This window comes from Monodelphis domestica, chromosome 3 (genome assembly GCF_027887165.1).
Source record: "Monodelphis domestica isolate mMonDom1 chromosome 3, mMonDom1.pri, whole genome shotgun sequence".
Classification (NCBI taxonomy): Eukaryota; Metazoa; Chordata; class Mammalia; order Didelphimorphia; family Didelphidae; genus Monodelphis; species Monodelphis domestica.
The window spans coordinates 302,144,898-302,172,153 of record NC_077229.1 but is presented as its reverse complement, the minus strand read 5'-3'; the positions used below and the strand labels follow the sequence as shown (position 1 = coordinate 302,172,153).

Sequence of the window (27,256 nt, the reverse complement as noted above, 5' to 3'; positions counted from 1 at the left end):
TATGTGTAATAATTTGAAAATGAATAATTCTGTGTCATTCTGTTTCCTTCTCTTGATGAGAGATCCAAAGTTGCTCATGTTTTCACTTTACCTATCCAATCATTCCATTCAGTATCTCATATCTTTTTTTAATAAGAGTATTCTATTTTTCTTTTGCACATTGTAGGCCTCATGCCTGAATTCTTGTGCCAAGAAGAGAAACAGTTTCTGGAGATAGTCAAAAGGTAGGGGTGCAGAAAAAGCAATTTATCCCAATTCAATTATCCCTAGAGAAAGTCCTTGGGGGTCAATGGCCTATATCCTATATAATGTTTGTGGAGAGAACGAGTTTGGGGCAGGGCAATAGGCCTTCTGAGAAGGTAGATCCTGAAAGAATGGCCTTATAATAATTAGACCCTAGAATGGGCAGAACTGACTTGGTAGTGGTAATTAAATGAATTAAAACTCAATAAATATTGTACCTAAACAATATCAAGTGGGGAAAGAAGAGAAGTATATGGAATGGCTCTTGGCCTTGAGAAAAGGGCAAACCTATTGAGGAGATAAAAATTACATACATGAGAGAAGTAAAGGAATAAAAACGGAGTGATAAATGAAATATAAGTGCTATTGGAAGTCAGAAGCAGGAGAGCTCAATATGTGCCAGTGTTATCAAGGACAATTTTATAGAATTTGAATTTGAAAGTGGCCTTAAAAATAGATAGATTTGCAAAAACCAGCTCAAGGAACTATGCCTAGAAGTACTTGTACTTGAGGCAAACTCAGTTCCATGAGGTAGTAGGGATGATGGAGAAGAGCAATGAGCAGAAGAAAGCTCGCTTCAAGAACAGCCGAACTCCTAATACATGCCCTATGGGGAAGTCTGCATGCTTGGGATAGACATCTCCCTAATTCACAGATGAGTCGGAGCCTTTTTTGGTGACTCTCAGCCTCATTTAGGTCATTCACCAAAATGATTTTACCAAAATGGGGCCACTGCACATACTACAGCTTCCAAAGGCGGATGAGCAAGCCCTGAAAGGTGCTCGAAAAGTCCTCATGGCAGAGGTGTTCACTGTACACTTCATAAGTACTGCTTAGTGTTTTAACCAGTCATCATTTCATGACCTTAGGAGCGCTGCCCTCCCTTCGCTTTCCCCACTACCCCCATCACAGAATCTGTCTCTCCTTACTCCTTGACTCTTCCTGCATGAATGACATGGAAGTCATTCATTCTCTCTAATGACTGGGAAGACCATCAAGACTTACTTTATTCCCTGCCACTGCATCCCAAAGTTATCCAGCCCTCCCCACCTACCTTCTTCTTTCCCCTGAAGTACCAGAAACTATCATATAAATTATTAATGTAAAGACCCCCTAGGCATGGCCATCTACCCCTTATTTGTTAACTTGGGACTTCAAAGTATTTCCTTCTTCCCAGCTGGTGAATTTTCTTTTGTGTATTATCTCTTTTAGTTAGACCATAGGTGCTTTGGGGGGAGTTGGTGGCTCAATGGATTTAGGACCAGGCCTAGAGACAGACGGACCTGGGTCCAAATCTAGGACTCAGTTACTTCCTATCTGTGTGACCCTAGGCAAATCATTTAACCCCCACTCCCTAGCTCCTGCCTTGAAATCTCTATACAGTATTGATTCTAAGACAGAAAAAAAAAGAGTCTTTTTTTTAAAAATAGAGTAGAGGCATTTTGAAAGCAAAAAAAAAAATCTTTTTTTTTTCCTTTTGGGGCACTAAGTAGGGTCCTTACTTAGCAAACATTTTTTTTTAATCATTTATTTATTTATATATTTATTTGTTTATTTATTTATTTATTTATTTATTTATTTATTTATTTATTTATGTAAGATACTTTTCCATGGTTACATGATTCATGATTCCCTTTTCCCTCCCCCCTCTTTGAGCTGAGGAGCAATTCCACTGGGTTATACATGTATCATTCTTCAAAACCTATTTCCATATTTTTCATATTTTCAATAAAGTGATCATTTAATGCCAAAACCCTAATCATATCCCCATCAAACCAATATTGATCTTATGTTTTTCTTCTTTCTTTTGAAACTTTTATTTAATTAATCAATTTAGAATATTCTTCCTTGGTTACAAGAATCATGTTCTTTCCCACTGACGTGCAATTCCACTGGGTTTTACATGTGTCCTTGATCTTGTTTTTCTTCTGCATTTCTACCCCCACAGTTCTTTCTCTGGATGTGGATAGCATTCTTTCTCATAAATTCCTCTCGATTGTCCTGGGTCATTGCATTGCTGCTACTAGAACTTAGCACACAATTAAAAATGCTTTTTTTATTCATTCATCAGAAAGTGTAATAAATAGTGCTAGTGTCATTGACCTGCACTGAAAGCATTTTCTACATGTAATTTTTTGCATCAAGAGTATCAAAAGTAACATTAAGTAAATGTTGTAAGCCTCTTGAAGTCAGGGGATATCTTTTGCCTCTTTTTGTATCCCCAGCACATTGAACAGTTCCTGGCACATTGTAAGAGTATAATTAGTATTTGTTGATTGACTGACAGATGTGAAATTATCTCTCCAGGATAATCCATACACATCTGAAAGCATTTAGAGCAATAATGGAAAAACATATAATTAGAGTCTAACATGACTTACTCCGGAACCTGATTCCACCAATGAGCAAGCAATAAACTACTTTCTTTTAAAATTACATTAATTCTCTGATCCCTTTTAGGGTTGAAAAACTCATTTACTAAGTGAAAGTGAAAATTCATTTACTAAGTGAAGTCAAGAACTCTTTTTTCTAGGAGATATCTAGCTTTCCAATGTTTGATGCTCCAATGGAATTCTTATTTGCCTACCAACCTCTAAAGATTTTCACTGTTTCACACAAATGGGGGAGGGGGACCCCAAGCCATATACTAAATTCCAGAAAAAATATTTTATAAGCCCTAAGATTTTTTATGAATAATAATTGGGCCACAAAAAGAAAGAGCAAAGGAAATAGCCATTTAAGGGTTTGCCCAGGAAGGTCCAGCCTTCCTCCCATCATCAGCATAGAAACTCTCACTGAAAACAGATTTCTTTGTCTTCCCCTACCTCCCATTCCCATCTCTAATTCTATGGTTCTCAAACTCAGTGATGAATCCCTTTTTTTGGGTGCAGAAACAATAACTGAGTCCTCAGGAGCCCTAAATAAGTAATATCTTTTCCAAAAAGTTAATAGTGCATATTGGAGACTACCTGACTAACAACTTATTCTCCACAAAATAGTAGGCTTCAGCCCAGAGATTATTCTTGGCTATTGAGGAATAATTATTTTTCATCACATCTAATCTTTTCTACATTTATTCCCCAAAATGATCAAATACATAGTCTGGGAAAGATATACCTGGATTGATTTGCTTGCCCTTAAGATAAATGATCAAATTATATCAGATTATCAATAGCTATCATGTATTACATTAAATGTTTTTTTTGGAGAAAATGCCTTAAGTTATGGTTGGTGTGCTACAGCTAAGAAATTACCCTTTTAAATGGGAAATGCAAATGGAAAAAGTTTCATTTGCTGGTTTGGGGGAAAAATGAATAGAAAGTTGCTAGGGAGCCATGCTGAGCCTTTATTGCTGTTCATGTTAAATGAACCAAGAATCAATAGTTCATTTGAAGTACAATGGAGTTTCTAAGACGTCTTAGAAATTTCTGAAACCAACAGAACCATCTTATCTATTTTTCCACATGTATTAAGAAGTTTGTTCTTCAAACAGGAGACAAATGAAAACAGTGAATATTTACCTCAATGGGATTTAACTAAAATTCCTTTTAAAAAGAATTTAGTGTTTACTAAATAACAATCTACAATAAATATCTTGTTTTATGTAAGGACAGTCATGATATTTTTATGGGGTTTATCAGTCACATGAATGACAAAGTTTCCTGACAATTTAAATATATATATATATATATATAAGGTAGATTGGTTTCTGGGAAGTTATTACCAACACCTGAGTATACAATGACAAGCTAGGATCTAGGATCACAGAAGATATCTCTGGGGCTTCTTACTCTTACAGCAGAAAGTAAGTTCCTTGAGTGCAGGGACTATTTTATTTTATCTTTGTACCCTCAGTACCTAACCTAGTGCTTGATAATTGTAAGGGGAAAAGGATAAAGATAAAATAAGATTTAAAAGAAGTGGAAGACTGTCTTTAAGGCACATACTAGGAACTCAAGGCAAAGGATTTCAGCAGTCAGAAGGCAGAGGAGGAACAGTTTGCAAGTGACAACTGCTAGAGAGTAGTGACTTCCTGTTGGAGGTTGGGAGCTTCCTGTCTGGGTATGGTTGTAAAGGTGGGCTTGTCATAACTCATCTACCACAACCTGACTGTGGAGAAGAAGTATACCTCTAATTTATCTTTGGAGGTAGCCTATTTAACTGGGAAAGATCTGGAAAATGATCTGACCATATCTTCTGGGCTTTTCAGAAGATTTTATCTAAAAAATCTGTCAGATGGATAAATTGATTGATTTAATCAATACCTATCCTTGGGCTGCTATAAAAAGCCTACCACTACCATATCTTCCAACAATGAAGATGATAATAATGATAATGATAATAATAGCTCACATTTATAAAGTACTTTTAAAATTTGAAATATACTTTAAAAATATTAATTCATTTTATTCTCACAACAAATCAGTAGGTAGGTGCCATTTTCCTTTACATTTTGCTTATTAAGAAACTGAGGGACTTCCGGTCAAGATGGCGGCTTAGAGGCAGAGAAAGTTCAGACCTCTGAAAACCCTTCCTTACTGATCACAAACTGAATGCTCCTAGGACACCGAAATTCAAACTGAACAACAGGACAGACCAGGGGAACCCTACTCCTGGACCTGGATTAAAAGGTATAGTCCCCCAAAAGCCAGAACCCTAGATCACTCGGGTCTAAGGGGTAGGCAGAAGGAAGGTCCCAGGACCCATCCCCCCCAACCCAGAGTGCTGAGCCGGAGGCAGCAGGGGGAACCTCAGGGCCAGCAAAAGGGCTTCAGGGCTGGCTATTCTGAAGGACTCACCTTGAAAGCAACCTGAGCCAGTGCCCAGGGCACCCAACACAGATGGCAGGGAAACATAGAGAGAAGGGAGAAACCTATAGCCCCCTGGCTGGGTCCTTCCATCTGAGTCTCAAGGGAGGTTCCAGCTTTAGGGCACCAGCTGAACCAAATCCCATTAGGATCCCTCAGAGCTTCTGAAAGGACAGAAACTTCAGGGCCAGCAAAGGGGTTGCTTTGAAGGGCTTACCTTGAAAGTAACCAGGGCCAGTCTCCGGGCATTCAACACAGACTCCAAAGGAGGTTTTTTTTTTTTTTTTGCTTCAGAGATAATTCAGCCCAAACCAGCTGACCTTAATCCCATCAGGAGCCCTCAGAACCCAGGGAGGCCACGACCCCTCCCCCCTTAGAGAGCAGGGTCTTCTGAAAGAACAGAAAACTCAGGGCTGGCAAAGGCACTGAAGTACCTTGTGGACAGTGCTGTGCCAGGCCCCGAGTTGGAAGTAAGGCAGTAGAGAAGCAACTGGAGGGAACTGAGAGCAGTAACACCCGAAACGCTTGCAGAACTGGGCTTCCCTGGGAAGAGCAGCTCTGGAGAAGGGACAATTTGCCTGGGGCTAAAGCCTCAGACCATCAGCCAGATACACTAACAGCCAGTCCTCCTCACTCAGGTAGAGATGGAAAATAGTACAGACCAAGAAAAGCAAGAAGAAGGGTGTGACTTTGGACACATTTTATGGAGCAAAAATACAAAATACAGAGGAGATAGAAGAGGAAACACAAGCAAAGGCTTCGAAACCTTCCAAAGGAAATGGAAACTCTCCACAAACTCTTGAAGAATTTAAATCGGGAATGATCAAAAAGATGGAAGCCTTCTGGCAGGAAAAGTGGGAAATAATGCAAAAGGAATTCAACAATCTGAAACATGAAAAAAAGCAACTACAAAAACAGTTTGACCAAACGGAAAAGGAAAATCAGGCTTTAAAGGTCAGAATCAGGCAACTGGAAGACAATGATCTTGCAAAAGAACAGAATTAATAAAGCAAAGCCAAAAGACCAAGAAATTAGAAGGGAACATAAAATATCTCACTGACAAGGTGATAGAATTGGAAAATAGAGGAAGGAGAGACAATCTGAGAATAATTGACCTACCAGAAAAAAACAGAAATAAATAATAATCTCGACATTATAATACAAGATATCATCAAAGAAAACTACCCAGAGATTCTAGAACAAGGGGGCAATACAGGCATTGAAAGAGTTCACAGAACACTCTGTACACTAAATGCCCAAAAGACAACTCCCAAGACATAATTGCCAAATTCCAAAGCTTTCAAGCAAAAGAAAAAATCTTATAAGAAGCCAGAAAAAGACAATTTAGATATAAAGGAATGCCAATCAGGGTCACACAAGACCTTACAATTTCCACTCTGAATGATCATAAGGCATGAAACATGATTTTCATAAAGGCAATAGAACTGGGTTTTCAACCAAGAATCAACTATCCATCAAAACTGACTATATTCTTCAAGGGGAAAGGTTGGGCATTCAACAAAATAGAAGATTTCCAAGTTTTTGCAAAGAAAAGACCAGAGCTCTGTGGAAAGTTCAATATCGAAAAACAAAGAGCATGGAATATCTGAAAAAGTAAATATGAAGGAAAGGGAAAAGGAGAAAAATGTCATCTTTTTCTTTTATTCAAACTCTCTTCTATAAGAACTACATTTATATCAATTTATACATATTAATATGTGGGGGAAATGTAATGTGTAACTCTCAAAAATTATATGTATCATCAGAGTAGTAAGAAGAATCACACATAGGGAATGTTTGGGGCATCAAGATGATATGGAGAAAGGGGGGGGGGATAGAAAGGAAAAGGGAGAGGGGAATCATTGCTGGTATTAAGATATACTCCAAGAAATAGGAGGGGAGAGAAAAAAACTAAATAGAATAATCTTTCTCACACAAAGATACACATGGGAAGGGGAGAGGAAGAAAACTCCTATAAGAAGGAGAGGAAGAGAGTTTTTACTTATACCTTACTCTCAGTGAAATCAACTCTGAGAGGGAAGACCATCCAAAACCATTGGGATCTTGAATTCTATCTTATACAACAGGAGTAGGGAGAAGGGAAAACCAAGGGGGTAGGGGAGTAGCAAACACAAAAAGGGAGGAAAGGACAGGGGGGAGGGGGAGGGAACAAAAAGGGATGGGCTAGAAAGGGAAACATATCAAAGGAGGGGTCTAGGGGGACTGATTTAAAGTAAACCAACTGGCTTAAAAGATTATAGCTAAAGAAGAAAGATCAGAATTAGGGGAGGATATCAAAATGCCAGGGAGTCCACAAGTGACAATCATATCTTAGAACATGAATGGTATGAACTTACCCATAAAATGTAGACAAATAGCAGAATGGATTAGAATGCACAATCCTACCATATGTTGTCTTCAAGAAACACACATGAGGCAGGTAGACACCCACAAGGTCAGAATTAAAGAATGGAGTAAGACCTTCTGGGCCTCAACTAATAGAAAGAAGGCAGGAGTTGTAATCATGATATCTGACAAAGCCAAAGCAAAAATAGATATGATTAAAAGGGATAGGGAAGGTAATTATACTTTGTTGAAAGGGACTTTAGATAACTAGGAAATATCACTAATCAACATGTATGCACCAAATAGTATAGCACCCAAATTTCTAATGGAGAAACTAGGAAAACTGAAGGAAAAAATAGACAGTAAAACAATATTAGTGGGAGATTTGAACCAACCACTATCAAATTTAGATAAATCAAATAAAAAAATAAATAAGAAAGAGGTAAAAGAAGTGAATGAAATCTTAGAAAAATTAGAGTTAATAGATATATGGAGAAAAATAAATAGGGACAAAAAGGAATACACCTTCTTCTCAGCAGCACATGGCACATTCACAAAGATTGACCATACACTAGATCACTGAAACATGGCATACAAATGCAGAAAAGCAGAAATAATGAATGCAGCCTTCTCAGATCACAAGGCAATAAAAATAATGATCAGTAAGGGTATATGGAAAACCAAATCAAAAATTCATTGGAAATTAAATAATATGCTACTCCAAAATCGATTAGTTAGAGAACAAATCATAGAAACAATTAATAATTTCATTGAGGAAAATAACACTGGTGAGACATCCTTTCAAAGCTTTTGGGGTGCAGCCAAAGCAGTAATCAGAGGTAAATTCATATCACTGAGTTCATATTAACAAACTAGGGAAGGCAGAGATCAATGATCTGGAAATGCAAATAAAAAAACTTGAAAGCTAACAAATTAAAAACCCCCAGAAGAAAACCAAACTAGAGATCCTAAAAATCAAGGGAGAAATTAATAAAATCAAAAGTGATAGAACTATTAAACTAATGAATAAGACTAGAAACTGGTACTTTGTAAAAACAAACAAAATATACAAAGTACTGCTCAATTTAATTAAAAAAAGGAAAGAAGAAAAGTAAATTAACAGCATCAAAGATGAAAAGGAGGACATGACCTCCAATGAAGAAGAAATTAAGACAATCATTAAAAATTACTTTGCCCAATTATATGGCAATAAATATACCAATCTAGGTGATATGGACAAATATATACAAAAATACAAACTGCCTAGACTAAAAGAAGAAGAAATAGAAATCTTAAATAATCCCATATGAGAAAATGAAATTCAAAAGGCCATCAAAGAACTCCTTAAGAAAAAATTCCCAGGGCCAGATGGATTCACAAGTGAATTCTATCAAACATTCAAAGAACAGTTATTCCCAATAGTATACAAACTACTTGACATAATAAGCAAAGAGGGAATTCTACCAAACTCCTTTTATGACACAAACATGGTACTGATTCCAAAACCAGGCAGGTCAAAAACAGAGAAAGTCAATTATAGACCAATCTCCCTAATGAATGTAGATGCAAAAATCTTAAATAGGATACTAGCAAAAAGGCTCCAGCAAGTGATCAGAAGGGTCATCCACCATGATCAAGTAGGATTTATACCAGGGATGCAGGGCTGGTTCAATATTAGGAAAACCATCCACATAATTGACCACACAACAAGCAAACCAACAAAAATCACATGATTATTTCAATAGATGCAGAAAAAGCCTTTGATAAAATACAGCACCAATTCCTATTAAAAACACTAGAAAGCATAGGAATAGAAGGGTCATTCCTAAAAATAATAAACAGTATCTTTCTCAAATCATCAGCTAATATCATCTGCAATGGGGATAAACTAGATGCATTCCCAATAAGATCAGGAGTGAAACAAGGATGCCCATTATCACCTCTACTATTTGATATTGTACTAGAAACACTAGCAGTAGCAATTGGAGAAGATAAAGGAATTGAAGGCATCAAAATAGGCAAGGAGGAGACCAAGTTATCACTGTTTACAGATGACATGATGGTCTACTTAAAGACTCCTAGAGATTCAACCAAAAAGCTAATTGAAATAATAAACTACTTTAGGAATGTTGCAGGATACAAAATAAACCCGCATAAGTCATCAGCATTTCTATATATCTCCAACACAGCTCAGCAGCAAAAACTAGAAAGAGAAACCCCATTCAAAATCACCTTAGACAAAATAAAATACCTAGGAATCCATCTCCCGAGACAAACACAGGAATTATATGAACACAACTACAAAACACTTTCCACACAGCTAAAACTAGATCTAAACAATTGGAAAAACATTAACTGCTCATGGGTAGGACGAGCCAATATAATAAAAATGACCATCCTACCCAAACTTATCTATCTATTTAGTGCCATACTCAAAGAACTTCCAAAAAATTTCTTTACTGATTTAGAAAAAACCATAACAAAGTTCATTTGAAATAACAAAGGATCAAGGATATCCAGGGAAATAATGAAAAAAAAAACACATATGATGGGGGCCTTGCAGGCCCAGACCTTAAACTATATTACAAAGCAGCAGTCATCAAAACAATTTGGTACTGGCTAAGAGACAGAAAGTAGGATCAGTGGAATAGACTTGGGGCAAGTGACTTCAGCAAGACAGTATATGATAAACCCAAAGATCCCAGCTTTTGGGACAAAAACCCACTATTCGATAAAAAACTGCTGAGAAAATTGGAAGACAGTGTGGGAGAGACTAGGAATAGATCAACACCTCACACCCTACACCAAGATAAATTCAAAATGGGTGAGTGACTTAAACATAAAGAAGGAAATTACAAGCAAATTAGGTAAACATAGAATAGTATACATGTCAGACCTTTGGGAAGGGAAAGACTTTAAAACCAAGCAAGACTTAGAAAGAGTCACAAAATATAAAATAAATAATTTTGACTACATCAAATTAAAAAGGTTTTGTACAAACAAAACCAATGTAACTAAAATCAGAAGGGAAGCAACAAATTGGGAAACAATCTTCATAAAAACCTCTGACAAAGGTTTAATTACTCAAATTTATAAAGAGCTAAATCAATTGTAAAAAAAAATCAAGCCACTCCTCAATTGATAAATGGGCAAGGGACATGAATAGGCAGTTTTCAGATAAAGAAATCAAAACTATTAATAAGCACATGAAAAAGTGTTCTAAATATCCTATAATCAGAGAGATGCAAATCAAAACAACTCTGAGGTATCACCTCACACCTAGCAGATTGGCTAACATGACAGCAGAGGAAAGTAGTGAATGCTGTAGGGGATGTGGCAAAGTAGGGACATTAATGCATTGTTGGTGGAGTTGGGAATTGATCCAACCATTCTGGAGGGCAATTTGGTACTATGCCCAAAGGACGATAAAAGACTGATCCATCCATAGCACTGCTGGGTTTGTACCCCAAAGAGATAATAAGGAAAAAGACTTGTATAAGAATATTCATAGCTGCACTCTTTATGGTGGCCAAAAATTGGAAAATGAGGGGATGCCCATCAATTGGAGAATGGCTGAACAAATTGTGGTATATGTTGGTTATGGAATACTATTGTGCTAAAAGGAATAATGAAGTGGAGGAATTCCATGGAGACTGGAACAACCTCCAGGAAGTGATGAGGAGCAGAACCAGGAAAACATTATACACAGAGACTGATACACTGTGGTACAATCGAATGTAATGGACTTCTCCATTAGTGGCAATGCAATGTCCCTGAACAATCTGCAGGGATCTAGGAGAAAAACACTATCGACAAGCAGAGGACAAACTGTGGGAGTAAAACACTGAGGAAAAGCAACTACTTGACTACAGGTGTTGAGGGGACATGTCTGAGGAGAGACTCTAAATGAACACTCTAATGCAATTTTCAACAACATGGAAATGGGTTCAAATCAAGAACACATGTGATATCCAGTCGAATCGCGTGTCAGCTATGGGAGAGATGGGGGTGGGAGGAAAAGAAAATGATCTTTGTCTCCAATGAATAATGTTTGGAAATGATCAAATAAAATATTGTAAAAAAAAGAAAAAAAAAGAAACTGAGGAAAGTAAACAATTTGTCCAAGTTGCAAATGTCTGTGACAAGATTTTAATCTGGATCTTACTGAATCAAGGTCTAGTATTCTATCCCTTGTGCCACCTAGCTGAGGCTTCATATATGTGCTTCCTCCTTCATTTCTTTGGCCATCTTCCTGTCCTTTTCCCACAGCTTTGAATGAATCGATTAATAACTGTCTCCTGAGCATATACTATGTGTGCAGCACTAAAAGGTACAATAGAACTTCAGAGGGCACATGTGTGTCTGTATGCATATATCTGTGTATATGTATATAGTTCTTGTCCTCAAGATGTCTACAATCCTATTAGAAAAATAAAAACTAATAGATATATAAAATAGCCTGTCAATTAAAGTTATCTCAGTGCCACATTATCATGGGAAAGTAACTTTGAGATTTTAGTATCTTTGACAGGGAAGCAAGAATTCTACTAGGTCTTACCAAAGGTCAATACAAATACATATGTAATTAAATATTATCCACATGGTAAAATCTAGAAGTATTACAGAAAGCTAGATAAGGAGAGATCAATGATAGTTAGAGTTGTCAGAGATGGCTTATTAGAAAAAGTAAGAATGGAACCAGTCCCTGGGAACATGAGTTATAGCACTTAATTGAAAGAAAAGGAAAGAGCATATTCTAAGATAATGGAATGGTATGAATGAAGGCATAGAGGATCAAATGAATATTAGTTAGATTGAGAAATAGTAAGGAGACTGACCTTAATGGAATGGAAAATTTATGTCAGGAAAGAGTAGATAACAAATTGTTTTGGTTTATATTTTAGGATATAAAGGGATGATGGGAGGCATTGAATGTCAAGAAAAGATATTTATTTTTCATATGGAGTGCAACAAACTTTTTAAGATTTTTCAATCATTTTTAAGCTGGTTAATGATGTAATAAAAATAGTGTACAAGGAAGATAAGTTTGGTGGTTAAGCTTAAAATGGATTACATGTCGGACAAATTGAAGGGTTGTCAGGGGAAAAGCTTTTGTATTTGTTTAGTAAAAAGGACAAGACTTATGGTAGTATCAATATGAATACCTAAGGATGTCAGGGAGAATTATTTCAAAAGAAAAACTGGAAAAGCATGGCTATAAACTAAATGTAGGGACTGATTCAAAACTCCAAGTTTCATTTTGTTTTGTTTAGCTTCCTTCATTACAATAATAACACTGACAAATGAGGAATTTTGGACAAATTTGTTGTTTTGTGGGAAAAGATTGTGATGATAAATTCCTTTGGGAAGACAAGTTTAAATTCATAGTGATATATCTAAGTGAAAAATAACTAGTAGCCCGGAGATCTGGGTGAGACAACAAGCCTAGAAATATAAATTTGGATGTTATAAACAGTTAAATTTGAGACAAAAAGAATGAAAAAATCCTCAAAGAGACAGCAAGATTCACTGGAAAGTATACTACTCTTAGAGTCAAGAACCCTGAAGTCTAATCTTGACCTACTGATAGGAATTTAGGAGACCATGGACAAGTCATTTAGTTCCTTGGACCTAGGATATGTGTCCTCATTTGTAAAGTAAAGCAGTTGGACACAATGGCAAGTGGAACACAGAAAAGCTAGATAAGGTAAAAGAAAAGCAAGGACCTATTAGGATAGCAACACTGACATGAAAGTTTGCTATTTGCTTATGATAAATGCTAAAATCAACAAAAGAGATTTTTGAAACTAAATGAGGATAAGAGGAAGATATAGCGAGGAGATAGCTCTATAACTTAAGGTAGTTGGGAAAATAACAACTGACAGGAAAATGAAAAAATATTTTAAATTGTGGTGAAAGTAATATTTTAAACCCCTTCTCCCCATGCAAATTTGGCCAGCTTACCTTAAAAGCTTTGAAGCTTTGGAGGGGATGTGGCAAAATTGGGACATTAACACATTGTTGGTGGAGTTGGGAATTGATCCAACCATTCTGGAGGGCAATTTGGAACTATGCTGAAAGGGTGCTAAAAGACTGTCTGCCCTTTGATCCAGCCATTACACTGCTAAGTTTATACCCCAAAGAGATCATGGGGAAAAAGATATGTACTAGAATATTCATAGCTGTGCTCTTTGTGGTGGTAAAAAAATTGGAAAATGAAGGGATGCCCTTCAATTGGGGAATGGCTGAACAAATTGTGGTATATGTTGGTGATAGAATACTGTTGTGCTCAAAGGAATAAGAAACTGGAGGAATCCCATGTCAACTGGAACAACCTCCAGGAATTGATGTACAGGGAAAGGAGCAGAATCAGGAGAACATTTTACGCAGAGACTGATACACTGTGGCATAATCAAATGTAATGGACTTCTCCATTAGCGGCAATGCAATGATCCAGTACAATTCAGACTTATGAGAAAGAACATTATCCACATTCAGAGGGGGAACTATGGGAGTACAAACAGAAGAAAAACAACTTCTTGATCACATGGGTTGATGGGTATATGATTGGGGATATAGACTCTAAATGATTACCCTAATGCAAATGTCAATAATATGGAAATAGGTCTTGATCAATGATACATGTAAAACCTAGTAGAATTGTGTGTAAGTTACGGGAGGGGTTTGGTGGAGGGGAGGGAAAGAACATGAATTTTGTAACCATGGAAATATATTCTAAATTGATTCAATAATTTTCCCCCCAAAATAAAATTAAATTAAATAAAAGCTATTGAAGTTATCCTTGAGATTTCATAGGCTCAAGGGACTAAAGGCCATTGCCAAAGCTTTCTAGTCACCTGGATACAGAATCTCTATAATACCAAAAGCTTGAACACATCCCAAAAGCTTTAGACCCAAAGGCCAGAAGAATAAACAACAGTGGAAAAATATCCTCATCTGAGTTAATGCTTTATGCTGGATGAGCATCCCTTACCTACTCTAAATTCTTCCATTCCTCTGCTACATCCAAGCTTTGGTTAACTATTGATATGAAGTACAAGTCTTTCATTTCATTCTCATTTCAGATCTAAATTATAGGGAAACTGGACTGAGTCAAGCCCAGCCTATTATATAGTTCCTATTTATTTTTGTTTCCTCATTCAGGAGAATGATCTTCAGATTGGCAGACAAGAAAAATGATTCAAAGGAAATTAAAACCCAAGACAATTGATGTGGTGGAAGGCTAACACTAGCTGTTCTGTATAACTAGATGGACTACATGTCAGAGTACTGAAAGAGGTAGTAATATGATGATGGACCACTGTCTGTGATCTTTAATGAAATGAGGTGAAAAGGGGACAGGCTACAGAATTGCAAGATGGCAAATTGCACTCCATATTTAATAAAGAAGAGTACAAATACTGGAAATGATAGGCCAATGAGCTTGGAGTCAATTCAAGATAAAATTCCAGAATGAATTGACAAATTAATCCCTTGTGAACAATGTGAAGAGGTAATCATTGTAATCCATCCTGGTATCATTAAGCATATTGAGCTATATCCTCACCCACAATTCAAAGATAAAAGGAAAAATCTCATATTTATAGTATCAGTATATTCATATGAGATAAGTTTATATTAGCAAAGAAATGGAAACCAAGTAGAAGTCAACTAACTGGAGAATGACTGAAGAAATTTTGGTATATAAATATAATAGAATTTTGCCTTTCCATAACATATTATAAATAATTTTTATTTGGAAAACCAAAATAAAATATACAAACTGATTCAGAGTGAACAGTGTATATGACTAAAGTGATTTAAGTAAAAAAGAAAAAAAAGAAAAGATAAAACTATATGAACTAAAATGTAAATGAAAAGAACTTTAGTGTAATTCAAGTTCAATCTTGAGAAAATGAATGCTCTTTGCAGAGATAAGGGATTCTGATTGTAGAATAATGCATGTGATATCAGAAATAGGGTTTACTGGTTGATTTTACCAAAGTAAAAATTTTCCCCTCTTTTTTTTATTCATTATTATGAGGAATAGTAGGGAAAGAAGGGACATGTAGCAAGTTCCTTCCTCTGCCTATTTTGGAACTTGCCCAGTGACCATTCTAGACAGCTATTATTGGTGGCAGCATGGAAACTTAAGAATGTGAAAATATCCACTAATTACTTCTATGTATGATTCATTCCCCAGGTTGGTTGCTTAATCAAAACTCTGTGGATATGCTAAAATGCAAACTGCATATTAGAGCCCTCTTCCTTTCTGGCTTCAAAGCCTGAGGACTATTCAGAATAATATTGGGAAAGTCTTCTGGGTAATGGCAAAAGCATTAACCTGTATGGGGTTCAAGGCATCTGTGAGCATATTTCATGGCTAGGCAAGGCTGTCCCTGGGACAAAATTGTTTCCCTTTTCTTTTCTTTTAACCTAACTAGATAATTATAGAGTTAAGTTGAGGTGGATGAGTCAAGGCACTCTAGTATGTTTCAGAAGATCCTGGGAGACTAGTGAGGCTAAGGTATCCACAAAAGTAGTCAGCATTAAAAGAGACAATTTGGTACCAGAGGAAGTGTCAACTTGGGAGAGAAAGGGACCACCAAGAAAAATACCAACAAACAAACAACAGGATTGTATTAAGGTAGTATTATGATCAGTAGAGGCAAAATGTGAAATGACTAACAGTATAATTACCAGAGTATATTATGTCATGATGGGGTTTACTAACAGCCTCCCAGTGGATTGCAACAGATATAAACTGAATTTCTAAATCCTGTTTAAATCATTTGTTTAATGCCCTTTTTGATAGATGTATAAAACTGAAATGGCATGACTTCTACCTGATTCATATGGTAGAGTGGCTACCTATTTTATTTCTCTCTCCATTTAGGAAAATCTTAAACTTGAGTCCAAATTCAATTGTCTCCATAGTATCTGAGTTAGGGTTAATGAATCAGTCAGTATGAGAATTTGGATGCCTACTTACCAAATACAAAAAGGAATTCTTTCTCAGAAATGAATCCTTGACAAGCCAAAATGGCAGATAAAGATCAGGAATTAATACAGGTTACAGACTCCTGTGGCCTCAGCTGAATAGCTAACCACTATGCAAAAAAATTCATATACATATATATATGCATATATATATTTTAATAGCTAGCACTATGCAAATATATATGGTCAAACATATGTATATATATGCACATATATATTTTAAAAAGCAATTATGGTGTACAGACTTTATTTCCTTTTTTAAAAAGTTCTTAGATGAATAGCTCAGGGGCATGTTATTAAGGAACAGTCCTCTTACTATCCTTATGGAACTAGATTACATTATAGATAGTTGCTACAGTATTAAAAGACATTGATAAATTGAAATGCTTTTCAGGGATGATCATCAGGATGGCATTAGTATATTTAGAAATTTGCTATGAGGTAATTGATAGAAAAAAATTAAAAAATATAACATGGAGAAGAAGAAAAAAACTTTGGTAGGGAGGGGATATGGTAGCAGTCTAAATATTTTAAGAGTTTACATGTCTAAGAGGATTGGATTTGTTCTTCTTGACCACAAAAAGCCAAGCTAGGACCAATTGGTAGAAGTTATAGAGTGAGATTTGATCTTAACAAAAAGAAAAAAACTTCCAAACAATTAGAGCCATCACAAAATGGATTAGTTGCCCCTAGAAGCACTGAATTATTCATTACTAGATAACTTTCAGGGAAGGTTGGATGATTACTTGTCTCAGATTACTTGCTGAAGTAAGAGTCCCAGTTAAGGTAGACAAAGTAGTAATTCTGAGGTTCGATCTAAAGGTACTCTTTACCTCTAAACATGTTAACTGTTAATATGAATTACAAGTATCTCTTTTTATTATGGTTTCAGACGTAAAATTCTGGAAAACTGGACTGAGTCAAGCCCAGTCTATTATATAGTTCCTATTTATTTGTCTTTCCTTATTAAGGAGAATGATCTTCAGACTGGAAGAAAGACAAGAAAAATGGTTCAAAGGGAATTAAATCCAAGATCATTGATCATCCTAAGATTCCTTTGAAGAAACTGAAATATAGGATCAATTCTATTTTTAACATATTAAATTTAAGGTGATAATGGGGCACTCAATTGAAAATTTCCATTAGGGACAATAACTTGAAATAAGATAGAGGAAGAGACATGAATCTGGGAAATATCTTTAAAGGGGTGAGAACTGAAGTCATTGGAGTAAATAATACATGTATTCAATGGTGAAAAGAACACAAATTTGGGACTCTGATTTGACCTTGAATCCCATTTCTAAATGTTACCACTGTGTGATTTCTGTTTTCATATGTAAAATTATATTATACACTTGGACTATGTGATATTTGGACTCTTTCCAACTCTAAATCTTAAGATCTAAAGACCATGCACTGTGGCTCAGTGGAGTGAATTTTAATCTAGTTTCAAAGTTAAAGATAGAAAATGACAGAGTGATAGGAAGTAATACAGTTTCTCTCCACAAACTTTTCCTGATACATCTAGAAAATGCACTGGACCAAATTAATCCTGATAAGAAATCCAGAAGAAGTCATGATGAATTTTGGGTCCCCCCCCCCCAGTCCTGGTTGTTATAAAGACATAATCAAGGAGGTACGCAAATACCACAGATGGGAATGTTTCAGTAACACACTTCCAAAGAAGTACTCTAGAGTCCAAAGAGAGAGTGTACATTAGGACAAGAGGAAGCCTCACATCCATTGGGAAGCCCCCAGATTCACACCAGGGCACTGTGACAGGCACAGGTGGTGAGCAGTAGTTTTGTTGCTCACCACCTAATTCTGAATCAAGTAAGGGTTGCACACCACAGTAGAGTTCCTGGGTAAAGAGGCTTTTGCTGTTGTACCAATACAGCAGAAAATTTAGAAGCCAGAACCAACAATAGTGTTGTTCAGACCTCAGGCACAAATAAGGGTCTCACTTCCAAGACCTAGATCATGCTGCAGAAAAATAAACAAGGCAAGAATCTCAGACCAAAAGGGAGCCTACATGTTCTATTGCTCCAAACCAACAGAGCTTTCTATGTGGGTAATAGGAGCATAGTTCAAAAGCAGTCTACCCTTGTCCATACTAAAATTGATGTCAAGAACTTATAGAGCTCAACAATGGCAGTTAGCCATCAAACTTTGCCCTGGATCAGACTACTTTGGGAGCACTGAAGCTTGCAAGTCCCCAGTTTGTTCCTAATAACCTGAGATAAAACAGCATTCAGTACACCAAAGAAAGCAGCAATAGTACCAGTCTAGACCTTCTCTCCCAGAAGTGTCATACAGCCCAGTCCTGACATCAAGACTGAGGTCAGCAAATAGACTGGAATAATGGGCTAATAATAAAAGAAAAAAACCTCTGCTTAATGAGTATCATGGTAATTTAGAAATTTGAGACACAAACACAGAAGAGAATGATTCTAAAATATCTCTAAGCAAAGCTTCAGAGGAAAGCATAGCCTTGGTACAAACTCAACTTGAAATATTGGAAGAGAGGAAGCAAAACTTTAAAAGAGAAATTTAAAATATTTTTATAGAGGAAATAGGAATACTTGAGGGAAAATGGAAAAGAAATGAAATATATAAAAGAAAGAACTAGAAAGGGAATTAACAAGTTAGCATAAGAGCTGTGAAAATTCAAATGGACCAAATAGAAGCCAATGACTCCTCAAAGCAATAATATTAAAACAGAGTTAAAAGGCTGAAAAAAAATAAAGAAAATATAAGGCATTTTATAACAAAAACAACAGATCAAAGATAAAAATACTTGGGATCATATTACCTGAATGTTATGATAAAAGAAAACCTAGACATCATATTTCAAGTAATATTAAAATTGCTCAGATCTCTTGAAATCCTAGGACAAAATGAAAACAGAAAAAAAGTTCCAGAGGTTGACTCCTGAAAGAAGCCTTATAATGAAACCTTCTGCAAACAATAGAGTCAAAAACCAGAGCTCTCAGTTTGGAGAAAAAAATACCTGCAAACAGGCAGAAGGAATTCAAGTGCCAAGAATCTACAGTCAGGAGTACATACAGTTTTGCAGTCACCACTATGAAGGAGTGGAGAATTTTGACATTCCAGAAGGCAAAAACTTACAGCCAAATATAATTTAGTATAATGCTATGGGTGAAGGGGGTGGGGACAGAATGTATCTTTTTAGAGAGGATATCAAAGTATTTTTGATGCAAGACCCAGAGCTGCAGAGAAACTTTGAAGAACAAACAGGAGTGAAGATAAAAATAAAAAGATAGTCATGAATAAACAATGATAAAGGACCAAGTAAGGTTAAATTGCTTACATTAAATTTAGATAGATGTTGTAGGTGTCCCCTTTGGTCCCTATTATCATCAAAATTCAAAGAGGGAATTCAGTTAGAAACGAGAGTTTTTTTAAGTCTTAATAATCTTAAGAGGAGGGAGAATAGAAAGGAGATGAGAAATATATTGGATGTGGGGAGGGAAAGGAAGGTTAAAGAAAATTCTCACACATAAAGAAGGTATACAAGTAGATATCAATATAAATGGAGGTAGATGAGGAAGAGAAGCCAAAACTTGAAATTTACTTTCCTCTGAACTGGTCAAAAGAAGGAAAAATATACAAAGAAACAGAGGTGGATACAGAAATACATCCCAATGACCAGCCACAATTTCTGAAGAGTTGTGGTAAAATATATCTTAGTAAAATATGTTGACCTCTTGAGAGAGATGTTAAACTCAGAGTACAAATTAAGACTTTTATTTTTTAACATGCTTAATGAGGAATAGTGCTTTACTTGACTATACATCTTGTAAAAATTTTTTCTTGCTTTTTCAATGAATAATAGGGAATACAAAGTGAAAAGAATCATTTTTTAATTTAATTTAAAAAATGAATAAAATATGCAAAGTCAAGGATGGACACATACACTAAAATAGGGGGTATAATAATGCTTAAGATATACAATATTTATAATATCTGTACAATATATAACAATAATATAAGCACAAGAACACACAATCATGTGTTCATTTCCCTATTATTAAAACCTGTTAAACCTAAGTTTAACCTAAGTTTATTGAACCTCAGTACTTAATTAAAATCATAAAAAAGTTCACAAATACGTACATGGCAAGGGCTTCTTGTAAGGCTGGTTGATAGCTATTTCTTTGCAAGTGTCTCCATCATTTTCATTCTCAGGTATCCAACAATCCACTGTGAGTGAAAACACCTTCCCAGTGTCTATTTCTTCAAGTTTAATTTCTTCCAAATACCAACTAGGATCTTTTCCACTATTGTCATGTTCGATGCGTATTTTATACAATTCACCAATATCTTTAAGATTAATCTGAAAGAAATTATTTTTAAAAAATTATACTCCCACTGAACATTTCTTCTTGATCTGAAAATAAAATTCCCTGTTATTGTTTTTCAAGTTCAGAAACTCATTATCAATTTAAAATACAAATATCTATACAATCTCAATAACAGTTTCTCACATAGAGCTTAAGACTTGGAGTATTATGCTACCTACAATAAAATATTGTAGTTTGGAATTTGGGGATCTTATACTTAAAAACTTAGTCTTCAAATGCAGTTTGATGGGCCGATGTGATAGATGTTTCTCTAGTTTTCCTTGAATCTGGCCCAGCCCTAGTGTTATTTTGCAAAATAAATATATTATCATTATTATTTGAAAAAATAAGATCATCAAAGTAAAAACATTTTGCCATGTCATCTCTGTCTCTTTTAAGCTCCCTGGCTCCAATAAGCTTGTGAGTATGACTGGCTCAAACTTCCTACATAACCAATCCTTAGGAAATTGTTTCAGTCTCTAGGTAAGCTAAGTGTTTTTTGTTTGTTTGTTTGTTTTTGTTGATTTAGGGACTAATTGAAGCTTTACCCACAACCAAAATGTATAAAGCATTTGGAGATGACTAATTTGATAGGGAAATTCTAAGTCTATAACCTAAATTGGACTCACCTAATTGGGTGAACATTTAGAGAAAGAGATAGTTGGAAAATAGCCTTATTATATATCTTCTGTTTTTAAAATCTAGGCAGAAGATCCAAAACAAATTCAATTATTAGGGCAAAACAACCTATTAATATATAGTTATTTAGAAAAGTTATTAATCTATATTTATTTTTTATATTGGAGAGCTAGGGTTTATCTATTTGGGGTTGGGGTTCTTTTATAGTCTTTCTTAGAGAAGCTATGGTTTAGGGTCATGTGTCTTTCTACTAATCATGAGTCTCTATGGTTGTGATCTCAACTTTTAAGAGGAAATTGTTCTTTTTAGTTGGTTAAATACCTATGAATGCAGTTATTTTCAAAATATAGATTCATTTAATTCATTCATCTGCTCTTCTTTCCGATCTGAAAACAATCATGTCTTCCCTTCTTTTCCAACTATGTATGTAATATCTTTTATTTGGGATCTTGTTTTTTTAATAATATCATCCTCTAGAATCCTCAGTCTCTCTATTTAGCTGATTAGAACCATACTCACATAATCCTTATCTGCAAAATATCATTTCAGTACATTTAAGTCAGAAAAATCCCCTTTTTTATATGAAGATTTTATTTTCTAAGAAACCAGAGTCCATAGTTACTAGATAAAAATTTAGAAATAATGATTAAAATTGAACAACTTGAGTATCAATTTAAAGCACATCTCTATCTTATTAAAGATAACTACAACCAGTTGGCATTATTTTCTGGCCTCTGTATTTTTCTGACGAAGTAAACATCACATTTAGATTCTAATACTTCATTCTCCAATGCCTTATATGAGGAAATGGCACTCGAGAAAATGAAGTTGAGAAGACCATTCAGACCAGAACAAAAACACACAGAAGATATCTGTGCTGAGTGTCACAGTTTTGTAACTATTAATGGTTCTGTGGTAATGATATCTGAAAAATGGGACTATACCAAATGACTTGGGGCAGGGAGTCAGGAATCCTGGCTGTTATAACTTTGAATAAATGGTAATTGACACACCCTACACCAAGATAAACTCAGAATGGGTGAATGACCTGAATATAAAGAAGGAAACTATAAGCAAATTAGGTGAACACAGAATAGTATACATGTCAGATCTTTGGGAAAGGAAAGACTTTAAAAACCAAGTCTAAAAACCAAGCAAGAGCTAGAAGAAAATCACAAAATGTAAAATCAATAATTTTGATTATTTCAAATTAAAAGGTTTGGTACAAGTAAAACCAATGAAATCAAAATTAGAAGGGAAGCAACAAATTGGGAAACAATCTTCATAACAAAAACCTCTGACAAAGGTCTAATTCCTCAAATTTATAAAGAGCTAAACCAATTGTACAAAAAAATCAAGCCATTTTCCAATTGATAAATGGGCAAGGACATGAATAGGCAATTTTCAGTTAATCAAAACTATCAATACACACATGAAAAAGTGTTCTAAATCTCTTATAATCAGAGAAATGCAAATCAAAACAACTCTGAGGTATCACCTCCCACCTAGCAGATTGGCTAACATGACAGCAAAGGAAAATAATGAATGCTGGATGGGATGTGGCAAAGTCTGGACATTAATACATTGCTGCTGGAGTTGTGAATTGATCCAACCATTCTGGAGGGCAATTTGGAACTATGACGAAAGGGTGCTAAAAGACTGTCTGCCCTTTGATCCAGCCATTACACTGCTGGGTTTGTACCCCAAAGAGATAATAAGGAAAAAGACTTACTGTACAAGAATATTCATAGCTGCACTCTTTGTGGTGGCCAAAAATTGGAAAATGAGGGGATGCCCTTCAATTGGGGAATGGCTGAACAAATTGTGGTATATATTGGTGATGGAATACTATTGTGCTCAAAGGAATAATAAAATGAAGGAATTCCATGGGAACTGGAACAACCTCCAGGAAGTGAAGCAGAGTGAAAGGAGCAGAACCAGTAAAACATTGTACACAGAGACTGAAACACTGTGGTACAATCAAATGTAATGGACTTCTCCATTAGTGGCAATACAGTGATCCAAAGAGTCCTTTGGGGGCTCCTGTTCCTGAGGGATTTTGTTGGCTCTAATGAATCCTATAATTATAAAGGGATTCCTCAATGATATCTTCCAAAAAGATCACCCTACCAGTCAAAACCAAAAGGAAAAGATTGTTCATTGTTTAGATTAGAACATACAACTAAGTGGAAGCCTAGTTAGTCCATTATTATATATTCTGGACCAACACTGAAGATGGAAAAATAGATAGGCTATCTTTTTGCCTCAACACAAGTAGTAAGATAACCCTAATTCTTTGTCCTGTAAGCATATGAAAAACCAAAGGGAAAGACAGAAATGTTGAATTGAAGGGAGAAAGTGAGCTAGATTGAGGAAATAGCCCAGTATCAGCCATTATCAGAAATTCTACTCAATATAACCACCACAAACTCCTTCCTTTCTTAACAATGAGGCATATTAATGATTAAAAAGAACAAAGAACCATCTTGTCTGAAAATAAAAGTTCTGGATTACTCAAAAGGCAAAGAAATTCATAATATAAATAGGGTTTTTTTAATCCAGTCCCTACAGTAGATCTTCACAAATAGTTTGTGAAAATAATTGATTATTCGATTGGATCACCATTACATGAGATCATGGGATGTGTGTATAGAAAAAGCCCATCATGAAATATCATGTACTAGGAGGGAAGAATAACCATTGGACACCACTAGTCTGTGAAATGATTATAGAATCATAAACTGAAAACTGAAAAGGATCTCTGAAGTTATATAGTTTAACTCCTCCTTTTGTGAGTGAAAGAACTGAGGCCCAGAGAGGTTAAATGAAGTATTTATCCAAAGTCATATAAGAGAAATAATTGTGATCTGAATCCATGTCTTTTTACTCCAAATTCAGCATTCTTTTCCACTACACCACAGAGGTCAGCAAGAGTCATATAGTTCAGAGGACATGAGTGGATTACAAACCATGTCATTTAAATAATCATCAATATTAATGAGATCATCACCCAATGAAGTGTTAAAAGACATTTATTTTCCTGAAGCCCAAATATTCTTGAGAGTAATCTTATCTAATGCTAAATCAATTCTTTTTTATTTACTTTTTTCCAGATTGCACATTCATACAATTTTTAACAATCGTTTTCTTACACTTTGTGAACCATATTCTCTCCCTCCCTGTCACTCCTCCCCCTCATCAAGATAGCAATGAATACTATATAGGTCATACATGTATTTTTAGGTAATTCATATTTCCATGTCCATTGCATTGTGAAAGAAGACAGATATAACTTACACTTTTAAAAATTAAAGGAAAAAAAAAGTGAAACATGATATGCTTTAATGTGCATTCAGTCTCAATCAGCTCCTTCTATCCTTGGAAAAATTGTGGAAATATTCTGTCATTTGTAAAATACATAGCTTTTGCTATCATGAGTCCTTGGATCAATTTCCTTGAATATGAATTCTTCAAGTATGAGATTAAGACTTTCCTTTTCTTGAAAATAGTTCTAAAATGTCTTAATTCCACATGTTTCTAAAGTTGTTAGCAACTATTTGTTTTAAATAAAACTTTGGACAATGTTCATTGTATTTAATGAATATATTGTTAGATTTGTTTAATAAATTTTGGTATTGATGTGATCATGGGAAAGATGGAACAAATACTATTCTTTCTGGTAATTAGAAGTGGTTAGAAAATAAAGGCTGGGGAAGGGGCTATGAATCAAAGCATGGATCAGGTCATTTCCAAATTGACATTCATTCATCTAAGAGTTATTTTTAGGTCCTTTGGACTATAGGTGAAACTTTTTTCTCCAAAGTGGACTTGTGTTTGATAGAATGGTAGTAGCTACTTCCATATTAAAACTCTGTTACTGCCCACCAGGTATTTCAATGCTTCCATGAATGTTGTATAAGCTGCATCTCCTGGATGATTCTAACTGGGAAATATAAAAAGAGAGAAATTATATTGTGTAGGGTGTCACTAATCTAAGCAACAACACTGCTCACACAAAATAAATGTGTTATGAATTTGGAAGATTTGTAAACATTCTCATAACAAACACAGTGGAAATAAAATAATCACATCCAGTGATACACACATTAAAAAATTACCAAATTGTGAAAACAAAACTGACATATAAAATGAGCTGAATCCTAGAGAAAAGCATCAGGTATGGAGACTACAAATCTTTTTACTGGGCAGAAAATCCTGGGAAGATCTATATGAAAAAGTGCAGAGTGAATTGAGCAGTACCAGGATAACATATTTTTTTGTTTTGCTAGATAACAAATAAATTTACAGAGAGGTTTTCTTTGTTTTTCCCAAAGAGAGAGTGATAATAGGTTACAAGGGGAATATGAATAATGTAGCAAACAAGATTTGCAAAACTCTTTACCTCTCTCATTCATCTCATTCTCATCTCATAGCATCTCATTCAATCCTCACAACAATCTCAGGAAATAGGTGCTATTATCCCAATTTTACAGTCCAAGACTCTGAAAGCTTCATGAGGTATATGGGACCTGAACTGAGCATTAAATTAAGAGAAGGATTTCAGCATAGGATATAAGAAAGGAATGCATTTCAGGCAAGGGAGATAGCCTTATTTAAGTGCAAAGAAGTAGAAGATAACAAAATAAAATGGGGGTGGGGTGAGCTGAGTAGTTCAGTGGATTGAGAGCCAGACCTAGAGATGGGAGGTCATAGGTTCAAATCTGGCTTCTGACACTTCCCATCTGTGTGACCCTGGGCAAGTCACTTAACCCCTATTGCCTAGTCCTTACCACTGTTCAGCTTTGGAACCAATACAAAGTATTGACTCCAAGACGGAAGGTAAGGGTTTAAAAAAATAAAATAAAATAAATTCAAGGAACAAATAGAAGTTGCAATTGATTAAGACCTATAGTAAATGAAGAGGAGTGATGTGAAATAAACCTGGAAAAGTAGATTGGAGATATATAAATGCAAGGCTTAAATGCTGAGCTCATTTATTCTGTAGACAATGGAGAATAACTGAAGGTTTTTGAATAGACAATCACAAGGTCTTATGCATTAGAAAATTATTTTGGCAGTTGTGTGAATGATGGACTAAAAAAGAGAAACTGGAGATAGAGAGAACCAGTAAGCTATTTATAATGGTTCCTGAAAGAAGTGTTAAAAGTATGCATATGGAAGGCAGAGTATAAAGATGTGTTATGGAGGTAGAATCAATAGGATTTTAAAATTGATTGCATGGAACAAACAAAAGCAGTTGGTATCACTTGACAAGAAAAGATATTTATCTTCTGCTCACCTTCACAGGATGCATGGGTCATCTCTACCAGGATATAGAATAGTTCTCAATGATTCCTACCCATCAAAGGGGATTCTGGAAGTAATTAGTTACTTCTCACATGCTCCATAGTTAAGAAAGAAGAGTTTGAAAGGGCAGTCATTCCTTTTTAACTCTACAAACTGAGTAGAGTTCAGTTAATGGTCAATCTTCCCTGAAGTAGCTTTGACACTGTAAGAATTAAAATAGTGGAAGATATAAATTGTAGTAGATATAAGAGTGGGTGAGTAAATTGTGACCGCAGAAAATATGTTTCACTACAGTGTCTTGTTTTAAATCAAAATATAAGGTGGTAGCCAGGGAAATATTCCCAATTATGAATATACCCAAGTCAACTGGGTTTTATAGAGATTTTAATTAATAATACAATGAGGAATTAAAGAAGGAGAGAAGGAGAGTAAAAGGAAATAAGTATGAAGGGCCTTAAGCCAACATGGCCTAGACCTGAGTCTTAAGAGAGAGAGATCCATCAGTCTTTTATCACTCACCACAAGGTCTGTCTAAGCAAGAATTCTAGT

At 35.4% G+C, this 27,256-nt stretch overlaps 1 protein-coding gene across 1 annotated transcript in view; it reads right to left on the bottom strand.

Moving 5' to 3' along the window:
• The window catches only part of RP1 (RP1 axonemal microtubule associated), a 375,431-nt gene that overhangs the window by 28,980 nt on the left and 319,195 nt on the right, over positions 1-27,256 (bottom strand). Inside the window, exon 25 of the mRNA XM_007487226.3 lies at positions 20,535-20,754. Within this exon, the coding sequence (XP_007487288.3) occupies positions 20,535-20,754 (220 nt within the window). The remainder of the gene's footprint in view (positions 1-20,534; positions 20,755-27,256) is intronic.